Source organism: Poecilia reticulata, chromosome 9 (assembly GCF_904066995.2).
Source record: "Poecilia reticulata chromosome 9, P_reticulata-male-v2, whole genome shotgun sequence".
NCBI lineage: Eukaryota > Metazoa > Chordata > Actinopteri > Cyprinodontiformes > Poeciliidae > Poecilia > Poecilia reticulata.
Window position 1 is genome coordinate 18,363,741 of NC_088838.1, and position 21,201 is coordinate 18,384,941.

At 40.5% G+C, this 21,201-nt stretch overlaps 1 protein-coding gene across 1 annotated transcript in view; it reads left to right on the top strand.

Annotated features, from left to right (window-relative positions):
• Positions 1 to 19,368, top strand: part of dnah10 (dynein axonemal heavy chain 10) — a 34,536-nt gene extending 15,168 nt beyond the window's left edge. Inside the window, exons 30-78 of the mRNA XM_008418650.3 lie at positions 28 to 297; positions 393 to 576; positions 670 to 804; positions 915 to 1,067; positions 1,631 to 1,819; positions 2,013 to 2,159; positions 2,415 to 2,606; positions 2,705 to 2,823; positions 2,900 to 3,058; positions 3,447 to 3,582; positions 3,668 to 3,790; positions 3,888 to 4,019; positions 4,151 to 4,367; positions 4,450 to 4,569; positions 4,687 to 4,832; positions 5,947 to 6,099; positions 6,181 to 6,441; positions 6,520 to 6,692; positions 6,775 to 6,868; positions 7,005 to 7,172; positions 7,312 to 7,500; positions 7,634 to 7,805; positions 7,887 to 8,090; positions 8,163 to 8,243; positions 8,850 to 9,047; positions 9,167 to 9,328; positions 9,445 to 9,619; positions 9,889 to 10,070; positions 10,266 to 10,402; positions 10,513 to 10,730; positions 10,898 to 11,119; positions 11,260 to 11,407; positions 12,185 to 12,464; positions 12,564 to 12,793; positions 12,876 to 13,149; positions 13,224 to 13,328; positions 13,418 to 13,572; positions 13,760 to 13,914; positions 14,508 to 14,691; positions 14,773 to 14,973; positions 16,665 to 16,874; positions 16,973 to 17,068; positions 17,155 to 17,326; positions 17,419 to 17,550; positions 17,700 to 17,911; positions 17,994 to 18,161; positions 18,309 to 18,489; positions 18,571 to 18,716; positions 18,810 to 19,368. Of these exons, the coding sequence (XP_008416872.2) occupies positions 28 to 297; positions 393 to 576; positions 670 to 804; positions 915 to 1,067; positions 1,631 to 1,819; positions 2,013 to 2,159; positions 2,415 to 2,606; positions 2,705 to 2,823; positions 2,900 to 3,058; positions 3,447 to 3,582; positions 3,668 to 3,790; positions 3,888 to 4,019; positions 4,151 to 4,367; positions 4,450 to 4,569; positions 4,687 to 4,832; positions 5,947 to 6,099; positions 6,181 to 6,441; positions 6,520 to 6,692; positions 6,775 to 6,868; positions 7,005 to 7,172; positions 7,312 to 7,500; positions 7,634 to 7,805; positions 7,887 to 8,090; positions 8,163 to 8,243; positions 8,850 to 9,047; positions 9,167 to 9,328; positions 9,445 to 9,619; positions 9,889 to 10,070; positions 10,266 to 10,402; positions 10,513 to 10,730; positions 10,898 to 11,119; positions 11,260 to 11,407; positions 12,185 to 12,464; positions 12,564 to 12,793; positions 12,876 to 13,149; positions 13,224 to 13,328; positions 13,418 to 13,572; positions 13,760 to 13,914; positions 14,508 to 14,691; positions 14,773 to 14,973; positions 16,665 to 16,874; positions 16,973 to 17,068; positions 17,155 to 17,326; positions 17,419 to 17,550; positions 17,700 to 17,911; positions 17,994 to 18,161; positions 18,309 to 18,489; positions 18,571 to 18,716; positions 18,810 to 18,956 (8,407 nt within the window). The 3' untranslated portion in view covers positions 18,957 to 19,368. The remainder of the gene's footprint in view (positions 1 to 27; positions 298 to 392; positions 577 to 669; positions 805 to 914; positions 1,068 to 1,630; positions 1,820 to 2,012; positions 2,160 to 2,414; positions 2,607 to 2,704; positions 2,824 to 2,899; positions 3,059 to 3,446; positions 3,583 to 3,667; positions 3,791 to 3,887; positions 4,020 to 4,150; positions 4,368 to 4,449; positions 4,570 to 4,686; positions 4,833 to 5,946; positions 6,100 to 6,180; positions 6,442 to 6,519; positions 6,693 to 6,774; positions 6,869 to 7,004; positions 7,173 to 7,311; positions 7,501 to 7,633; positions 7,806 to 7,886; positions 8,091 to 8,162; positions 8,244 to 8,849; positions 9,048 to 9,166; positions 9,329 to 9,444; positions 9,620 to 9,888; positions 10,071 to 10,265; positions 10,403 to 10,512; positions 10,731 to 10,897; positions 11,120 to 11,259; positions 11,408 to 12,184; positions 12,465 to 12,563; positions 12,794 to 12,875; positions 13,150 to 13,223; positions 13,329 to 13,417; positions 13,573 to 13,759; positions 13,915 to 14,507; positions 14,692 to 14,772; positions 14,974 to 16,664; positions 16,875 to 16,972; positions 17,069 to 17,154; positions 17,327 to 17,418; positions 17,551 to 17,699; positions 17,912 to 17,993; positions 18,162 to 18,308; positions 18,490 to 18,570; positions 18,717 to 18,809) is intronic.
• Positions 19,369 to 21,201: the final 1,833 nt, after the last annotated feature.

Below are 21,201 nucleotides of genomic sequence, written 5' to 3' on the forward strand. Positions count from 1 at the left end.
TAAGTATCTCATTCCCATGTTCATCAGGGTAGAGTGGATGCTTCTGTACCAGGGTATGGTAGTGCTTGCTGCAAATCAAGTGTGGTGGACCTGGGAGGTTCAAGATGTCTTTACAAAGGTCAAAAAAGGAGAAAAATATGCCCTGAAGTACTACGCTGAAAAGATGCACCACCAGATTGATGAACTCGTTACACGCATCACTCAACCGCTGAAGAAAAACGACAGAAAGAAGATCAACACTGTGCTCATCATTGATGTCCATGCCAGAGACATTGTGGACAGTTTTGTGGACAACAGGTGAGCATTCACACTTCAACCTAGCTAGCGCTATGTTTCATGGCTAACTCAATGCTAGCACAAGATTTGAGTAAACATATCTATCTTTTTCACAGCATAATGGATGCAAAAGAGTTTGAGTGGGAAAGCCAGCTGAGGTTTTATTGGATCCTGCAGCACGACGACCTGTTTGTTCATCAGTGCAGTGCCACGTTTTCTTACGGCTATGAGTACATGGGGTTGAACGGTCGACTGGTTATAACTCCATTAACTGACCGGATCTACCTGACCCTCACACAGGTCCTAAGAGACATTGCAATACCTAAAGAGTCGCATGGAAAGCTGTGGTGTGGTTTTTAGTGGCAACTTAAGAGCTCTGCATTTGTGAAACAGGCCCTCTCTATGTACTTGGGTGGAGCTCCTGCAGGACCGGCTGGTACAGGAAAAACAGAGTCCACCAAAGATCTGGCCAAGGCTTTGGGCCTGTTGTGTGTGGTTACAAACTGTGGCGAGGGCATGGACTACATGGTAGGAGGCACACATCAAGTAACACACATAGATATATTATTGTGATGTTTTTTTGTATTTAAAAACATAACACTGTTTTGCACTTCATTGCCTTTCTTCTCTGCACGCAGGCTGTTGGGAAGATCTTCTCCGGTCTTGCCCAGTGTGGCGCTTGGGGCTGCTTTGATGAGTTCAATCGAATAGATGCTTCTGTGTTGTCAGTTATTTCTTCTCAAATGCAGACCATACGCAATGCTCTCATGTTGCACTGTAAAACATTTCAGGTAAATCAATTGTTATAACAAATGAGTCCAAAAATAAACAATTGGTTCCATCAGTCTGCAGAGTACCAGTAATACCGTTTAGATGATCCATCCTTGAGCTATAACATTGCAATCACAAACTTCAGTGTATTTTATTAGAATTTTATGCAATAGATAAGCACAAAGTACTGCATAATTGTGAGGTGAAGTGAAAATATCTGATTTTAAAATTCTTTTTACAATTAATATTATGGAAAGCTTGATTTGAGTTTATGTTTGCACCCTTAACTTGTAAATTCAGTCCACCTGTATAAAATAACTAACCTTTGTTTGCAAAAAAAAGAAGAAGGGTAAAATATCAGTTCAATTGATATAATGCAAATTATAGATTTACAGATTGTTTTTCAGAACAGACTTTAAAGCTCTTTTTTTCCACTTGCTAAAATGTAGCAATATCAACTGCTATGTGGATAACTGAGCAAAGAACAGTTTTAATCATTTTGGGATTTTCCACATACTTTTGGCAGTGACTAAAATGTTTTTTTTTACATGATTGAAAACTTCCTTCTGATCCTACGCTTCAGTTTGAGGGACAAGAGATCACTATGGATGACCGCATGGGCATCTTCATCACCATGAACCCCGGTTACGCAGGACGTACAGAGCTCCCAGAGTCAGTCAAAGCCCTCTTCAGGCCTGTGGTGGTGATTGTTCCTGACCTGCAGCAGATTTGTGAGATAATGCTCTTCTCTGAGGGATTCCTCTTGGCCAAGGTAACCAGATAACAATAAATAGAAAAATTAATCGTTCATGATTTAGCTCTTCTCATATTGACTGTAAAGGAAATATCTTAAAACACATAAGCTAGAGCTATGTTTGAGTTCTTAGATTGTTCAAAAATATAAAATGATTCATGAAATGTAATATTTTTTTAATATATATATATATATATATTGTTAATTTTAGGTGCTTGCAAAGAAGATGACAGTCCTCTATAAGCTCGCTCGTGAGCAACTATCCAAGCAGTCTCATTACGATTTTGGCCTTCGTGCTCTGAAGTCTGTCCTGGTGATGGCAGGAGAGTTAAAGAGAGACTCACCGAACCTGAATGAGGTAGTTACAGGGTTTGTTGCTTGTGATTGGTTTAAATTATTTTCTTTCAGTCAAGAAATGTCTTTTTTTTTCCTCTGGTAGCAAAAAAATCATTTGCTGTGTAAATGCATACAAGCTTGAATGGAAAAATTATTTTATTTTATTTTATTTTTTTATTAATATATAACACCTAAAGTCTACAAATAGTTTATTACTTTTAGTTTTTTTTTTTGTATACCTTTGTCATTTAATTGTTGCATTTCTGTGTTTTAACAGGACGTGGTGTTGATGCGCGCCCTCAGAGACATGAATCTGCCAAAGTTTGTTTTTGAGGATGTCCCTTTGTTCCTTGGTCTGATCTCTGACCTTTTCCCAGGACTTGACTGCCCTCGTGTTCGCTATCCTAACTTCAATGATGCCGTTGAGTCCACACTGGAAGAGAACAAATATATTGTCCTACCTGACCAGGTGCTTCATCTTACCCACAGCCTTCATTTGTTTTGACGCTTTGAAGTCTCTTGTCAAAAAGACATTTTAAAACTTTGCTTTTATCCGGATCCTGGTAGGTGGATAAAGTGGTGCAGATGTATGAGACAATGATGACACGACACACTACGATGGTTGTGGGCCCAACCGGTGGTGGAAAATCTGTTGTGATCAGCACGCTGTGTCAAGCTCAGACTAGGTAAGTGCCAATACAGTTTCTTCATGTGGATTTTAAGTATGAACAAAGGTTATTTTCTATTTTATCTCCTAATCAGAATGGGGCTGCAAACAAAGTTGTATCCACTGAATGCTAAAGCCATGAGTGTCATTGAACTTTATGGAATTCTTGACCCAGACACTCGAGACTGGACTGATGGGATTTTATCCAACATCTTCCGTGATATTAACAAGCCTTCTGACAAAAAAGAGCGAAGGTAAATATACACGGCCTTAAAAGGGTATTGGCACCTCTTGAACATTTTCACTTTTTTTTTTTTTACATTGCTCCCACAAATCTTAGTGTATTTTATCAGTTTAATGTGATAAGCACCAGGTAGCAGACAATTATGGAGCAGAAGGTGCCACTTGGTTTTCAAACCTTATAGAAATGAAAATCTGTGGTGCATATTTTTATGTAGTCATTCCCAGCAAATACTTTGCGGGGTCAGTTTTTGATGCTTGTACAACTGCTAATTGTTTGTATGTCTCTACCTGCTTCGCATGTGTAGAGACAAACATTTTTGTTCATTTTTCTTTTCATAATAACACAAGCAAATTCTATTTCTCTGATAAACTTCTTAAGCCGTTGCATTTTACTTCCAGGTACATCTTGTTTGATGGGGACGTGGACGCCCTTTGGGTTGAAAATATGAACTCGGTAATGGATGACAACAAGCTCCTCACTTTAGCTAATGGAGAACGGATTCGTTTACAGAACCATTGTGCGCTGCTGTTTGAGGTTTGTTTGTACTCAAGCGTTCCTGCAAGCAGAACACTTTATTTGTACACTATTAACAGGCCTAACAAAAAATCTGCCATCACAGGTTGGCGATTTGCAGTATGCTTCCCCTGCCACTGTGTCTCGCTGTGGGATGGTGTTTGTTGACCCGAAGAACCTGCGATACACCCCATACTGGCAGAAATGGGTGGCTAGTCGACCTGAGATGGTTTGTAGAATGATTTATTCAGCATTTACTGTATTCTTTTTTTTTTTTTTACTATTTTAAAAATTTATTTCTAATAAAAATGTTATTTATTTTTCAGGAACAAGAGACTCTTGATGGACTGTTTGAGAAATATGTGCACAGCTCTATAAGCATGATTGTAGAAGGGATTATTGACGGTAAACAGGGAGAGAAACTGGAGACAGTGGTCCCTCAGACAGACCTGAACATGGTAGGCTGGCTTCTTCTTCTCAAATATGTTACTGCATTGATGAATTTATAAGAATATATTATTTAAATTTCAAACCAGTTTGCCATTGAGGCCGTCTCATTTCACTTAGCATGTTTTGGTCATCTCTTCAGGTCACTCAGTTGTGCTTGATGCTGGATGCACTGCTGGTGGGTGACGACAGCAGCCCCGATCTCCTGGAGTGTTACTTCCTGGAAGCTCTGTACTGCTCACTGGGAGCCACGTTGGTGGAAAGTGCCAGGCTCAAGTTTGACGAGTTCATCAAAAGACTTTCCTGCTTAACCGCCGTGCACGATCCAAATTTCCTGGCAGGGCCTAGTGATATCCCAGGTAGGGAGCTGAAATGTATTCTTTCATCTGGAATAGAATAAGTAACACTTCACAAACATGTCGTATTATTGCTTTCATGCAGCATCCCTCCCAACCATGTTTGATTTCCATTTTGATGGTGTTCAAATGAAGTGGGTTCCCTGGAGCTCCCTGGTAGAAAAATACACTCACAATCCTGAAATGAAGTTTGCTGATATTCTGGGTAACAGTTATTTCTCTAAGCAGATGCATATTTGAAAAAAAAAAAAAAAAAAAGAAGCTAAACGAGTTTAAGTATTTAAGCCTTTAATTGGCTCTAAATTGTTTTTATCCTATTCAGTGCCAACTGTTGACACCACAAGGTCCAGCTGGATCTTGGAGCAAATGGTGAAGATAAAAAGACCAGTCTTACTTGTTGGAGAATCGGGCACTTCGAAGACTGCCACCATTCTTAACTTTTTGAAGCATATTAATCCTGACACATGGGTAATTTCAGCCTTAAATCACTCAATCATGTAGTGCATTTGAAAAGTTTTCATACCCCTTAGGTTTTTTTTCTTTTCTTCATGTCACAATCGCAAAATGTTGTGTGTTTTAATGTGGTTTTAATTGATGGATTAACAAAAGTGGCACCTAATTGTGAAATGGGATTAAACCAAAATATGATCACATAAAAATCTAAGGAGTATTTTATATTTATATTTAGCCATCCGTAAAAATATGTTGTGCAACCACCATTAGCTGAAATAAACTGCAAACCTTTTGGGTTGTGTTTTGAGATTGAAATTTTAGCCCACCATGCAAAAAAAAAAAAAAAGCTTGGGGATCAGTAAGATTGAATAGAGCACATGTGAACCCACAGATCCTTAACTGGATTAACTGTCTGGACTTTGTCAGGGTCATACTAACACGTGAACATCTAAATTATTCTATTGTAGCTCTTAGTGTGTTTGTTGTCTTAATGCTGGCAAGTGAACCTTTGCTCCAGTATCATGTCTATTCAACATCAAATAGGATTTTCTCCCAGAATTGCCACGTTTAGCTCAAAACATTTCCTGTTTTTCGCTCAGCAACCTTGTTCTTATTGAAGAAAAGTGGCGTGGAAGAAAAACCGAGAATATATATTTTTATAGCCTAACCCTGTTTTAACCTTTCTCAAAACTTCAGTCCTGACTGGTTACCTGTGTTTCTTGGTCTTCACGATGATGTTCGCTTATGTTGTCTATCAAACCTCTGAAGCTTTCACCAAACAGCTGTATTTATAATTAGAACAAATTACACACAGATTAACTGTACTTTTAGTTGAGCTTTGAAGGAAACCGGTTTTTGGATTTTATTTAGGAGCGTTAGAGTAAACGGGTGAATACAAGTAGACCTCATACTTTTTGAATTATCTTTGGGAAATGTTAAAAACAATAAACCTTCCAGTTGACAGTTTTGTGCTTCTTTGTGTTGATCCATCATATGAAATCATATGAAATGCATCTAAAATACATAGAAGTATGTGAGCAAAATATGAAATCAGCCAAAGCATGGAAATACTGTATTTCTGCAAGGCATTGGATGTATAATCTGATTAAAAAATGTAATTTCTGTCTAGATTAATCTGATCATCAACTTTTCATCAAGAACTACTTCAATGGATCTGCAGAGAAACTTGGAGGCTAATGTGGAAAAAAGGACCAAGGATATATATGGTCCTACAATGGGGAAGAGACTGCTGGTGTTTATCGATGACATGAACATACCAAAGGTGCCTGCTCCGACACATCTACCAAATCACTTATTTACTTGGTAGTGAAAGTGCAAGAATCTTTCCTTTTTTACTGTGCAGGTGGATAGCTATGGGACACAACAACCCATTGCACTCCTGAAGCTGCTTTTGGACCGAGGTGGCATTTATGACAGAGGAAAAGAACTTAACTACAAAATCCTGAAAGACCTCGGCTTTATTGCTGCCATGGGAAAGGCGGGAGGGGGTAGGAATGAGGTGGATCCACGCTTCATCTCACTCTTCAGCGTCTTCAGCAGCCCCTTTCCATCTGTGGACTCTCTCCGCCTGATCTATGCCTCTATTCTCAGGGGACACACCAAAGTAAGTCTCTGTTTTTACACACAGAACATCATCATTTCATGTCACTCTGATATTAAGATGCTAACGGGGGTATTTTAGCTATTTGAGGAGGCCATTCAGAAGGTGTGTGACAAAGTCACAGACTGCACCCTGGAACTGTACAACCTCATCATAAAAGATCTTCCACCGACTCCCTCCAAATTCCACTACATCTTCAACCTCAGGGACCTGTCGAGAGTCTACAACGGACTGGTTCTCACCAAACCAGAGATGTCTGATCTGTTTTATTTACCTACTTCACTGACAGATTAAGAAAGATCTGCCTTCCAAAGTGACCTGCTGCTTTTCTTACAGATTTGTGACTGTCACCCAGTTTGTGCGTATCTGGAGGAACGAGTGCTTGAGGATCTTCCATGACCGACTCATCGATGAAACTGACAAGACGTTGGCAAGTCGAATTAATACCACCGTAGTTGATTGCCAACTTTGTGTATCGTATATTTTTTCTTTTAGATCCAAATCTTTGAGTGTTTCATTATCGTTTATCATGGAGTCGTCAGCTTTTAATATATTTTCCCCAAAAGGTCCAAGGTCACATAAAGACTCTGGTCGAAGAACATTTTAAGGCAGAAATGGAGGTAGTGATGAGAAACCCCATACTTTTTGGGGACTACAGGAATGCTTTTAATGAAACTGAACCCAGGGACTATGAGGACATTCAAGACTATGAATCCTCGAAAGCAATCTTTGAGGTAAGTCCAGTGACATAAACGAGAGGGTTTCTTTTTTTTGACTGCAAGTCCTTTCTGAATTTCCGTATTGTAATAATCCAATACTTTGCGCCATTAGCCACTGCCATGCGTTACCCACTATTTCCTTTGCACTCTGCAGTTTATTCTTGAGGAATACAATGAGACCATGTCAAGGATGAACCTTGTACTGTTCGAAGATGCTCTGGAACATCTGACTCGAATTCACCGTATCGTCCGCATCGATCAGGGCCACGCGCTGCTTGTCGGAGTGGGGGGCTCCGGCAAACAGTCCCTCGCCAAGCTCGCTGCTTTTGCTGCAGAGTGTGAGGTTGTAATACATTTTCTACTCGCAACAATGCATATACCGCAGATTTTAATCGTAAATTCATGCTGGCTGAATTCTATTAAGAAATATCAAATGCACATCATGCATATGCGAATGTCTACAAACTTTCTGCCAGGTGTTTGAGATAATACTCAGCAGAGGGTACTGTGAGACCAACCTCCGAGAAGATTTGAAAGGCTTGTACTTGAAGCTCGGCATTGAAAACAAGAAGATAGTATTCCTCTTCACGGACGCCCATGTTGCCGAGGAAGGCTTCTTGGAGCTTATCAACAACATGCTCACCTCAGGTTTGATGAATTCCCTGTGACCAAGACGGCACACATCCTCTGAAATCATGAGTAATCACTAATCAGAACGTCTCTTCATAGGCATAGTTCCTGCACTGTTCCCCGATGATGAGAAGGAGTCTATTCTCAACCAGATTCGTGAAGAGGCTATGAAGATGGGATCGGGTCCCTCCAAAGAGAGCTTGTGGCAATACTTTGTCAGTAAAAGTGCTAACAATCTGCACATTGTGTTAGGCATGTCTCCAGCAGGAGACACCCTAAGGACACGCTGCAGGAACTTCCCAGGTGACGTATACATTATTGATTTATTTATTTATTTTTAATTCATATTACTAATTATGTACAATTTGTTCTAAGGACTGATGAACAACACTGTGATAGACTGGTTCCTCCCATGGCCTCCACAAGCATTGCAAGCAGTGGCTCACTCTTTCCTTGGTGTGTTGTTATTACACATTTATTTTCTGAATGAATTTATTCTTGGGGGTTGGGGGGAGAAACGGGTGTTTATTCTTCGGCTGCTGCCCCCACAATCCGACTCCTGATAAGAAGAAGAAGGAGGGAGAATTTCTCGGCTGTCCTTTGTGTACATCAATGCATTACACAGTGGGCACCAAAGATACAAGAAGGGAGTCTGGAGCCCGTAGCTTGAGTTAATGAGGTTAGAATGTATGAGGTGGTTTGTCCATTGAGTTGGCTCTTTGGTGAGCCTCGTTTACCTGTAATCCATTAAAGGTGTGAACAACTGTTTGTGACAAAACTAAACATAAAATGCTGGCAGCATTCAGGCATGAGGTTGCAATTTCTGCTCTGGTTAAATGTCCAGCGTTTTTACGCCGATTCCCGTAGGTAGAAGCGCTCACATTTTCAAGTGTCGTCACAAGAATATTAAAGAAACACAAAGTGACTCTTCAAGCCTTAGTCCTCTCCTCGAATTCATTCTGATTTTGGTGGTTTTGGGTTTATCGTCCTCCAATAATGTAGTCATCAAAAGAATGTCACAATTTGCGCTACCTCTTTCATTTGGTGTTTGTTTTTCTACAGGTGAAAACCCGATGATCCCCGAGTCTCTCGCTGTGGCAGTCATAGATCATGTGTGCATGGTCCATACCAGTGTTGAGGACTACAGCAAGATTTTCCTGCAGAAACTTAGACGATATAACTTTGTTACTCCAAAGAACTACTTGGACTTTATTAACACCTACTGCACTCTCTTGGAGGATAAAGACAAATTCATTTTAGGTAAGAAGATACGGATGTAATATTGAGGATGAAACTTGGTTTGGTGGACCAGTACAAGCAGAAGGCTTTGTATTAGTGTGCTACTGATCATTTTAGAGGCTGTTCTTTTACATTTGTAGCTCAATGCAAGCGCTTAGAGGGTGGGCTGGATAAACTGAAGGAAGCCAGCGATCAGCTGGCTGAACTGAATATCAAGCTTGCAGATCAGAAGATTGTCCTTGCTGAAAAGTCCGAAGCTTGTGAAACCCTGCTGGAAAACATTGCTGTAAACACAAGTGTAGGTCAGTGAATGCTTCCATCTTTCAGCTATGCGCTCTAGAGGTCTATGGATTTATTATGTATGGCTAAAAACAATAACCTTACAGCATCAATAAATGTTTTGTTTTTTTCTTTTTAGCTGAAGAGAAAAGAACCTTGGCTGAAGACAAAGCTAAGGAGATTGAAGTGCAAAACAAAGTCATCGCTGTTGAGAAGAAAGAAGCTGAAAGTTCCTTGGCTGAAGCTTTGCCAGCGTTGGAGGCGGCTCGTATCGCCCTGCAAGACCTGGAGAAATCAGACGTGACTGAGATCCGGTAATCTGAATTTTATTTTTTGCTAACAAAATTTATTTGTAATGATGATTAAAAACTGTCGGACGCTAAAATTAGCCAGTATAACTAGCTACATCTTAAGCTAAAACACGGAACTGGGAAGCGAGACGATAGCCTAAAACTAAAAAAAAAATAGTGTGGATGGGCTGAAGTATTGGACAGATATTAATCATCAGAAACAATATTTTAATTATTTCACAATCAGTCCTCTTCTGTTGACTCAGTCTCTTTCTCGCTGGCACTTCATTTAGGTCTTTTGCTAAGCCACCTAAACAAGTGCAAGTGGTTTGTGAGTGCATTCTGGTGCTGCGTGGCTACAAGGAAATCAGCTGGCAGTCGGCTAGGGGGATGATGTCTGAAGCCAACTTCCTTCGCTCCTTGATGGAGATGGATTGTGATGCCATAGCTAATGCCCAGGTCAGGACAGTCAAAGGTAAGACGGCTGCAAGACATTTGGAACACCTGCTTTAAGATGCGACCAAACTAACAACGACGTTTACTGATTGATTTATTCAACGCACCCGTGGTCCACGTAGACATAAAAACAAAGACATAATACACAACATCAGCAGCAAATAATGCTTTGCCACATTTAACTGTATAATGTTATACGATTCAACCTGACCAGGCTTCCTAAAGAACCTACAGACAAGTTTGGAGGAAATGCAAGCCATCAGCAAAGCTGGCTCAGGGATGCTCAAGTTTGTGGAAGCAATCGTGGGCTACTGTGATGTCGCCAAGGAAATTAAACCCAAGAGAGATAAAGTAAGTCAGTAATTCATCGTTCCCCTTTTGCTGTGCTGCATAAGAAACAGTTGGAATCAGAAATACATCATGTTTTTTTTTTTTGTTTTTTTACTTTCTATTGTTTTTAGGTGGCACGCCTAGAAAGAGACTTTTTTCAGAGCAAGAAGGAACTGGAGCGCATTCAAAAAGAGCTTACAGATATCCAAACAGAGTTGCAAGGTCTTAAAGAGAAGTACGAAGCCGCTATCCTGGAAAAGCAGAAGCTGCAAGAAGAGGCTGAAGTCATGGAGAGGAGGCTCATAGCCGCTGACAAACTCATCTCTGGACTCAGCTCAGAAAATGAAAGGTTCAGTTGTACAAGAAACACAATTGTCCACACAAAAACATTGCATTCAAAGATACTAGCTTAGATGGACAGTAATTTTTTGTCGTTCTCACATGTCCTACATTTTCTAAATATAGGACGTGTTTTTAAAACCGAATACCTGTTTGACCCTTTTTCACGGACCTCAGGTGGAACACGGATTTGGACGAGTTGAAGCAGAGGCGTGTGCGCCTCCTTGGGGACTGCCTGGTGTGTGCCGCTTTCCTGAGCTACGAAGGGGCCTTTAGCTGGGACTTCAGGAATGAAATGGTGTATCAAATATGGGTTCATGATGTGCAGCGGAGAGACATCCCCTTGAGTCAGCCTTTCAAAGTGGAAAGCCTTCTGACCGATGAAACGGAGATCAGCAGGTGGGAGATGAAATAAGAAATATGTGGACAAGACAATTTAAACCTTGTCAACAAAAAATCTTATATATGTTTTTTTTTGTTGTTTTTTTTTAACTCGGTGGTGATCAAAACTAACTGTGCCTATTGAACCTGTGCAACAGATGGGGCTCTGAGGGTTTGCCTCCTGACGAGCTGTCTGTGCAGAACGGAATCCTGACAACAAGAGGAAGTCGCTTCGCCTTGTGCATCGATCCTCAGCAGCAAGCATACAACTGGGTTAGAAAGAAGGAAGAAAGCAACAATCTCAAGGTAAGATGTTACCTGCAAAAAAACAACTCCCAAATTTTTATGTACATTTTCTCTATTTTTTGCAGTTGCACAGGAAAAAAAAAAAGATAAAATGGGAAGCTTCTTTTATTTATCACTCATGTTTTTATATCTGCTGTCACAGTAGGGAGCAGTTGTAAATGTTTTTTTTGTCCACTCAGTTTTTTTTGCATGAATGCAACAATTTTATAAATGGAACGGTTCATTTATATATTAATTTCTTAAAGGAATTGGGAAGGTGTGATGGAGCTTACTAGATCACATTTTTAAATTCTATAAAATGTATTCATCATAGCTTTATCTAGTCAGTAACAAAGACAATAAATAAAAATGCTATGGTCTTTTTAACCCACCATGATTTATTCCCTTATCCAATTTAGATGTACATGTATTCTCTTTCAGCCAAAACCTTTCTGATAGGATATTAAACACAAATTTATCAAAAGATAATAAGACAATGGAAAAGGATTTTTTTTTTTTTGCCTGTGCTGTAGATATCAACTGAGGTAACATTAGAAAATCTACTTTTGATTTCTAGTTTTGAAATGATGCATTAGGAAAAAAAATAACTTTTTCCAGAAATAAAAAAAACCTAACGAGTGAGTCAGAAAGACTTAACCCTATAACAAAAGGTAAAGTCGATTCAACATTTTAAAAATACTTTCATAAGACTCTTCCAAACACTTTTTTTTAACTTCAAATAATGTCTTGATAGTTTAAGGTTCACTCCTAACATCTGTGAACATCTTTCCCCCCCAGATCTCATCTTTCAATGATCCGGACTTTTTGAAACAGCTTGAGATGGCCATTAAATATGGCTCTCCGTTCCTTTTCCAAGATGTAGATGAGTATATCGATCCGGTAATTGACAATGTTTTGGAGAAAAACGTGAAAGGAGTCGAGGGCCGACAAGTCATAATGCTGGGTGACAAGGAGGTGCATTATGATCCCAACTTTAAACTTTTTCTCAACACCAAATTGTCTAATCCCAAGTATTCTCCAGCGGTGTTTGGAAAAGCCATTGTCATTAACTACACAGGTATGACCCACACTATGACGACTAGGTTTGCCATCTGTATGTTAGCAGGCTCTAAGTGGATTGTCTTTGAAAATCTAAATGTGTTAATATTACGCACAGTGACACTTAAAGGTCTGGAAGACCAGCTCCTGAGCGTCATCATGGGCTTTGAGAAGAGGGAACTGGAGGAACAGCGTGAGCGACTGATCCAAGAGACCAGCGACAATAAGAAGCTGCTGAAAAACCTCGGAGATTCCTTGCTTAGAGAGCTAGCCACGTCTACGGGCAACATGTTGGATAACACAGAGCTTGTTGAGACTCTTGAGGAAACGAAGCTGAAATCCACCGAGGTTAGCTTTGGCGGGGCTTGCTACGGTTAAAGTCGTTCAAGAGTACGGCGCTATTGTTTATCGTTGAATCTGTTATTGCCAGGTATTCGAGAAACTCAAGTTGGCTCAGAAGACAGCGGTGGACATTGATAAGCTCAGAGACGGATACAGGCCTGCAGCGAAGCGTGGCGCCATCCTGTTCTTCGTGCTGACAGACATGGCTCTGGTCAACAGCATGTACCAATATTCACTGGCTTCCTACCTGAAGGTGTTTGACATGTCGCTGCGGAAAGCTCGGGCCGACTCTTCCCTTATCAAACGACTAGAGAACATCATCAGTACGCTGACGTACAATGTTTACAACTATGGCTGCACAGGTAAAAGACACAAGTTGGAACAACGTTGCGTCCTTAAGGTGTATATTCTAATTTTGATAATTTCTCATCCTTAGGGCTGTTTGAGAGGCACAAGTTGCTCTTTTCATTCAACATGACAATCAAGATTGAACAGGCAGATGGGAGGGCACCCCAAGAGGAGCTTGAATTTCTTATAAAAGGTTTCTAAAAACGTCCAAGTAATTAATATCTTTGAACACACTCAAGCCTCAAAGCACTTCTTTTTCTTTTCCCTGCCAAACGCATAAAGGCAATCTATCTCTGGAGAAAAGCCCCCAAAAGAAGCCATGTGACTGGCTTCCTGACCAGGGCTGGGAGGATGTGGTGAAACTCTCAGAGCTCTTTCCTGAGCAGTTCGAATCGCTGACTGATGACATCGAGCAGAATTCTACCGAGTGGAAATCCGTGAGTTACCCAAGTCACGTCAGCGTGGTCAGATTAAGTCAACTGTATTCAATTTTATTTACATAGCGCCAATTCACAACAAATGTTGTCTCCAGGCACTACACAAAAAGTTCAATCTCAGCAGATTGCATTGAGCAAAACTAATGAGTTTTATCTTCATTATGTTTTTTTTCCCCTCCTCCCTCAGTGGTATGACTTGGATGCCCCAGAACAGGCCCCGTTTCCCATGAAATATAAGAAGAACCTCTCGGCCTTTCAGAAGCTGCTCTTGCTGCGCTGCTTCCGTGTCGACAGAGTCTTCAGAGGCGTGACCGACTACGTCACTGTGATCATGAGCGAGAAGTGAGACTCTTTCAGTTTTGCTGTAAATAGAAACACGGCGCCGACCCGCTCATCAGCAGCATGAACGTCCTGCTTGTTTGTTTTCTGTTTGTGGCGCATTTGTACCATTAACCTCATCGTGAAATAATTGAACTGCGTTCAATTTTGATGACTTTCAAACATATGTAGACGTGCAAGTTTGAATTTAATGCGAATTTTCTCCAGTCCCCAAAGGTCAAAATTATGCATAAAGGCCCAAATTTAAAGACGCATTTACATTCAATCTAATATTAGTAGGGGTGTATGAATACATTTGAGCTTTTATGTAACATTTTTTCTTTTTGTCGATGACGACAAATGATTGACATTTTTATCAAAGAATAGTGTTTGTAAAACTCACTATTCGTCAACAATAATACCTTTCATAGTTGTGCAGTATGATGGAATTTCACTTGGAAGGGATTATATTTATTCATGTTATGTCACTGTGCCACAAAGCTAAAATCACCAAAGTACATTATTTAGTGTGCAGGTGTTAACCATTAGATAATAATTAGCTCTGATGGAAAAATCCATGTTAAATTTTATAACCTTGACTCTGTGTTTTTGCTTAGATACGTGCAGCCCCCTGTGATCAGCTATGCCTCAATTTACGAACACAGCACGGCTTCCTCTCCCATCGTTTTCATCTTGAGCCCCGGTTCAGACCCGGCCAGTGACCTGATGAAACTGGCAGAATCTTCAGGCTTTGGAGGCAGCAAGTTTAAGTTTCTCGCTATGGGTCAAGGACAAGACAAGGTAGTGGACATTCTCTATGTCATTTACTCGTTAATAGCACATCACTTAAAAGACGTTTCGGTTGTTGTTCCTGTTGTGAAGGTGGCGCTGGATCTGTTGGACAAGGCGGCCTCTCGTGGTCAGTGGCTGATGCTGCAGAACTGCCATCTGTTGGTGAAGTGGCTGAAAGAGCTGGAGAAGGCGTTGGAGCGAATCACCAAGCCCAACCCCAACTTCCGCTTGTGGATCACAACCAACCCCATTGAGGATTTCCCTATTGGCATCCTGCAAAATTCTCTGAAGGTGAAGCATGTTCCCTTGTCTGCTGAAATGTGTGGTGTGCATTTCTATTCAGCACCCATGAACCCCCTTTAGCTGCATCTACCTGCAGGTATACATATATATATATATATATATATATATATATATATATATATATATATATATATATATATTAGAGGTGTGCCCATCGATCAGTCACCGATCATAATCGGGCCGATTTTCGTGAAAAAGTGCATGCTCGGCGATCATTGGCTCTTGTTGCCAATACCAATCACCTGCATCTCATTTTGCAGCCTGCCTGTGCAGCTGGTCTCCTCTTTCCTTCACAGTGCGCAAGCGCGCAGCAACAAATCCTAAGCGATGTCGTGTGGAAATATAACGCACTGAGTGAATGGGGAAGTTTGCGTGTTGCGGCGGAAAATTGAAGCACGTCAAAATGCATCAACACAACGAAGCTAATACGACATAAAAACAATGACATACTTGACGGAATTTGGCTACATCGAGGCTCACTGCAGTAAAAAAGACATGGAGGATCAGATAGCAGGTAAAGCAGCGCACAGCTACAAACACTCACCTGGATTAGCATGATGGTCAGAAAGCTAAACAAATAACCCGCAAAATTATTTAAGTCTTCGAGCTGCGATGTAAGACGCTGGTTCTGCTCTCGCTGTTGAACCGCTGCTACGCGCTACAGGCAGTAATATTTCACAGACGGAGCGCCGCTTCTGCTCCACCTGGTAATGACTCTCACACCGAACCTCTGTTTAAAGCTGCAGCATCTAACCTAAAAAAATACATTTTACATACATATTAAAACTTTCGCTGTTCTAACATGAGACAGATAATCTCTAAAAAAATAATCGATCTCCTCCCTGCTCTGTATAATTACTCCGCTCAGTCAGAAACAGCCACTCAGAACTAGCAGTAATCAGCTAGCCGCCATGCTATCCGGAAGTTTTCATTCAGAAACTCTGGATTGTTTATTGTAATGGAACCTGTATTTGCCTTTGAATGTTAAGTTTTATACTTGAAGTTCTTTGGCAATGTTGAGAGGTTTTATTTTGGCTCTTTGCATTATTTAGCCTCTTCAGAGCCTTCATATGTTATCAGTCTGTTAAAGATAGCATTACCGATAGCAGTACAATTTGCAGAATGCCTGTTTTGTTTAGTTTTCTTCTTGGAAAAAGTTATTAAAAACAAGTTTTTGTCTAAATTACATTTTCCACATAATGTAACCGGTAGTGTTTATGATAAAAATAAAAAAAATAATTATGTGATTGGTATCGGTGATCGGCCCTCATGGGTGATCGGTATCGGTACCGGCAGGAAAAAACCTTATTGGCACATCTCTAATATATATAACATTTGTACCTTGAAAGACTGGACATTTTCCTCATTCTTTTTTTTTTTTTTTGCAAAATAACTCATTCTCACTCATACTGGATGGACGACATCTGTAACAGTTCAATAGACTATTACACTATCTTTTGAAACTATTTTTTTTCTAACTCATCCAACGATCATACGAGAAGCAACCTTTAGATGCCAAGCGCAATATATTTGAAAACCAGAAAAGAACTCCGCATGCTTTCAAATAACATTTTATGATCGTCAAAGTAGACTATTTAACAAAACAAAATTGTATTCACAAACATTTTAAAACGAATCATTTCAAAAAATATGTAAATGACCTTTGGCATTGTTTGTAGGTTGTCACAGAGCCTCCCAACGGTCTCAAGCTGAACATGAGAGCAACATACTCCAAAATCTCACATGACAGCTTGTCGGCATGCGATCACCCCGTGTTCAAAAGCTTGGTGTACGTGTTGGCCTTCTTCCACGCTGTGGTTCAAGAGAGGCGAAAGTACGGAAAGATTGGCTGGAATGTGTCCTATGACTTCAGCGAGTCAGATTTCTTTGTAAGTGGTGCAAGACTAACTGTTTTTTTTTTTTTGACTGGCACACTAACATGCACATTTAACCTTTCAGTAGCTGAATCAGTATAACTGCTTAACAGGTGTGCATGGAGATCCTGAACACTTACCTGACTAAAGCATTCGACCAAGGAGACATCAACATCCCCTGGGGTAGTCTGAAATATCTTATTGGCGAGGTTAGGCAACACTGTTGGCGCTTTCGTGACATGTCCTTTTATTGTCTCAGTTTGCTGAAAGTATTATATGTACAATGTCTCATTAGGTGATGTACGGTGGGCGCGTCATAGATAGCTTTGACCGCAGGATCTTGACCGTCTACATGGACGAGTATCTTGGAGATTTCCTCTTCTACACCTTCCGGCAGTTCTACTTCTTCAAAAACAAAGATGTGGAATATAAAATCCCTCCAACTGGCCCAAAGACAACATATGTTGGTCAGCTCCTGCCTAAGCACTCTTACATAAGACAGAAAATATTTTTTTATTATATTCTTGCACTCACAGCTTTAACCTGGCATGTGTTGCAGACGAGATTGAGAACATGCCACTGGCAAACACACCGGAGGTGATGGGTCTTCATTCCAACGCAGAGATTGGATATTACACTTTGGCTGTTAAAGAGCTGTGGTCTCACCTGATAGACCTTCAGCCTCAGTCAGGTATAGTTTGGTGTTTCTCTACTGGTTTTCTTACTGTAACATTCTGTTGTAGTACGCTCCTCCAATGAAAACTGTCAAACTGTAAAAAAAACCGAGGAAGCAATGATTGTTGGTTTAGCCTTCACATACTTTTTCCCCTCATTCCTAAGGCGAATCCAGTGGAAGCATTACAAGGGAAGAGCAAATAAGTCAGGTGGCCCAGGACATCCAGAACAAACTTCCCGAGCTGTTTGACATGGATGTGATTCGTAAGAAGTTTGGCACAGGCATTTCCCCAACCACTGTGGTTCTGCTTCAGGAAATAGAGCGCTTCAACAAGCTGGTGGTTCGCATGCAGCTGTCCTTGGCTGAGTTGCAAAGGGTGAGGATGGGGCCATGCGTTTATCGTGTCTTCCCTTTAGTCCACCTCTAGATCATTTCCGATGGCCTTGTTTTCCCCCCAGGCCTTGGCCGGTGAGGTGGGAATGAGCAGTGAGTTGGATGAAGTGGCTCGGGCCCTTTTTAATGGCCACATTCCTGGCATCTGGAAGAAACTGGCACCCGAGACTCTAAAGTCCCTCGGGAACTGGATGATCCACTTCAAGAGGCGCTACGAACTGTATTACTATTGGGTAAAAATGGTCAAATAACCTGATAACTGATTTTTTTTTTTTTTTTTTGAACGCATTCATTGATAGCTAAAACCAAACTCTTTATATTTTGGGGTTTTACATATTTGTTTGGTGTGAATCTTGATGTGTGAATCTTGTGTCTGGCAGGTTCACGATGGAGAACCAAAAATTATGTGGCTATCAGGACTTCACATCCCGGAGTCTTATCTGACCGCTCTGGTTCAAGCTGCCTGCAGGAAAAACGGCTGGCCACTGGATCTTTCTACGTTGTACACAGAAGTGACAGAGTTCCGCAGTGAGGACGAAATCCTGGACAGGCCCAGAAAAGGTAATATGCCAAGACATTAATCTTTTGCAGCTTTTCTAGTGAGTAATTTTGAAGACTAACTGCATCTGTGGTTGGTCTCAGGCTGCTTTGTGTCTGGACTGTATCTGGAGGGAGCAGACTGGGACATAGAGAATAACTGCTTAATGAAGAGCAAACCAAAAGACTTGGTTGTTGAACTGCCCATTCTCAGAATCATCCCCATTGAGACGTGTCACCTTAGACTGCAGGTGTGGATAAAGCTCTCGACTCGCTTACGTACTTGTACGGTTTGGATATTTTTTTTCTTAGCGTCTGTCGTTTCCTTGTGTTTTGAACCCCAGAATACAATGAGGACACCAGTGTACACAACGTCCATGCGAAGGAACGCGATGGGTGTGGGGTTGGTATTTGAGGCAGACCTGTCCACAACGCTACACCTCTCCCATTGGGTCCTGCAGGGAGTGTGTTTGTGTCTCAACACTGACTGAAGACCTCTCCCAGCCTTAACGAGATGAAAAACTTATTTGTGCATGTTTATCAAATTATCCAGTTACGGTTAGATTATTGTGGTATATCTGATTTCTACTTTTTATGACTATTTGAAAAGTTGCACTACTGCAAGCTATTTTTTTTTACACGTTTAGCTGACATACACCTTAGTTTTTTAGTTTTTAATTGTGTTCTTTATCTTTTTCCCGCTAGATGGCAGCACAGAACACTGTTTGCTCTGCCTGTTTTCTAAGTACTTCAGTTTAACGTTACCTGAGCAATACTGTCACCAGACAGTCGTTTATCCTACAAATGCAAATTAGTTTTCAAATAAACAAATGTTAGTGAACAGTCCAGATGCATCTTGTAATTTTATTGTTGTGCGTGTTTTAATAAAGCGCTTTGACTGTACAGAGTTGTTGTTTCAATAGCAGATCCTCAACTATGATGCTATGAGGAAAGGTTTCCTTTTTACTCAGGTATCTATAGCAGTTTTCTTTTTGTTTTTTTGTTTTGCAAAATGGGCAGGGCTGTGTGTGTTGTTTTACTGTCGTGTATAGATCTGGGACAGCTCCACTCAATTGAGGCTGCTGAGCTCAGCAGCAAAGCAGGTAAAGTTACCTCTGAAAAATCAAGACAGCCCCAGAGGATTTGGCCGTTAGTTCAGCAGTGAGGTCACACACACACGCACACACAAAGGGAAAACTGCAGTACTTTTGATCCATTATTTGTGCAACATAGGCCTTTAGCTTTTGGTGTGACAATGCCGCTTTTGTCAAGAATGTTCTACACAGACTTAATTCTGATTGGTAGATGCAAATGAAAGAAACTCTGACAACCATTACCATAAAAATATTACGTTTTCTTTGGTCTCCATCCTCAAAAGCCCCGACCCACACATGAGATCACAAGAATGCATCTCATTACCATTATTATGTAGTCTAATATGGTCCCGTCTGAATCGCGAAGGTTAAAGGTTAGACAGGCCCCTCCTCGGCCTTAACTAGTACGACACTCGTAAAGAGTGAAGATTAGCACATGTTTATGACCAAATACGGGAGGGGAAGGATTGTGTTCCCCTGTTGAAAAAGAGGATAGAAAAGGTTTCCTTGTAGTTAATGGAGCTTTATGTGACTGAGAAGATTTAGAGTAGATTCAGCGCAATGAATACAATAGGCAACGCTTCTCTTTCAGTTTAGAAAACAAAAGTGTGGAAAATGGAGGATGTAGAACTTCTCCTAAAGTGACCATGGATAAAGACAGATGGCAATCTGTGATACCTGCTTGGAATCACTGCCCGGTGTCCTTAAAATGAAGAGGGTGCCGCTAAAAATGGGAGAAAAAACGCTGTCAAACTAATGATCAACCCTGCGTTTCCACTGGTTATGATGAGTCCACTGGTGTCGAGTGTGGTAGTATTAGTGGGTGAGATATGAAAGAACGTTTTAATCAACTTTAGCTGAGCATTAAGCAGCAGGGGTATATTGCAGTCAGGCTGTATCTTCTGCAGCTGGTGCAGCTTAGAGGAACCACAGGCAGATAAATACCACAGGTCCAAGTTTTGGGTTACATTTCAGGTGTTTGGTTTGGAGTGGACCACTGTCTTACGGGTAATGGCTGCTTTTACAGAAAACAAACCCCAAATGACTCAAAGAGATGCACACTTCTTTTCAAAACTATTTACACTCTTTTAGCTTTTTTTGAATTTCGTTTTTTGCTTGAATGGGTTGTATTAGAAATGTATTTTAAAGGCAACACAAAGTTGTACATATTTGTGAAGTGAACTGAAAATACACATTTATTATCAATATTATTTTTTGGGATTTGGTTTTTTTTTTTTTTTTTTTTAACAAGTACACTTTTCAAACTTGTTGGATTTCCGTTCTTATCCAGTTCCCTCCACTGTGATATTCCTAAATAAATTAAAATACAACTCATTATCTTTAGAGGGCATCTTAAGTTTTAAACTCGTGATAAATCTAGGTGCTCGGTGAACCTCAGAGTTTAGTGAACAAACTTCACCCTTTAGAGGAAGATATGCGCCAAACAGGTCAGCAATAACATTTGAAAGAACTTATTGTTTTGTTAATTTAGAAAAGGAAAGGATTTAAGATAATTTAACAAGACCTTGGAATAATTGAAAATTATATTTATCACTTTCTAATATGATACCGTAAAGGCGATAGTACAGACGCTTTTATGCGCGCGCGTGTGTGTGTGTGCGCGTGTGTGCGTGTGGTGTCA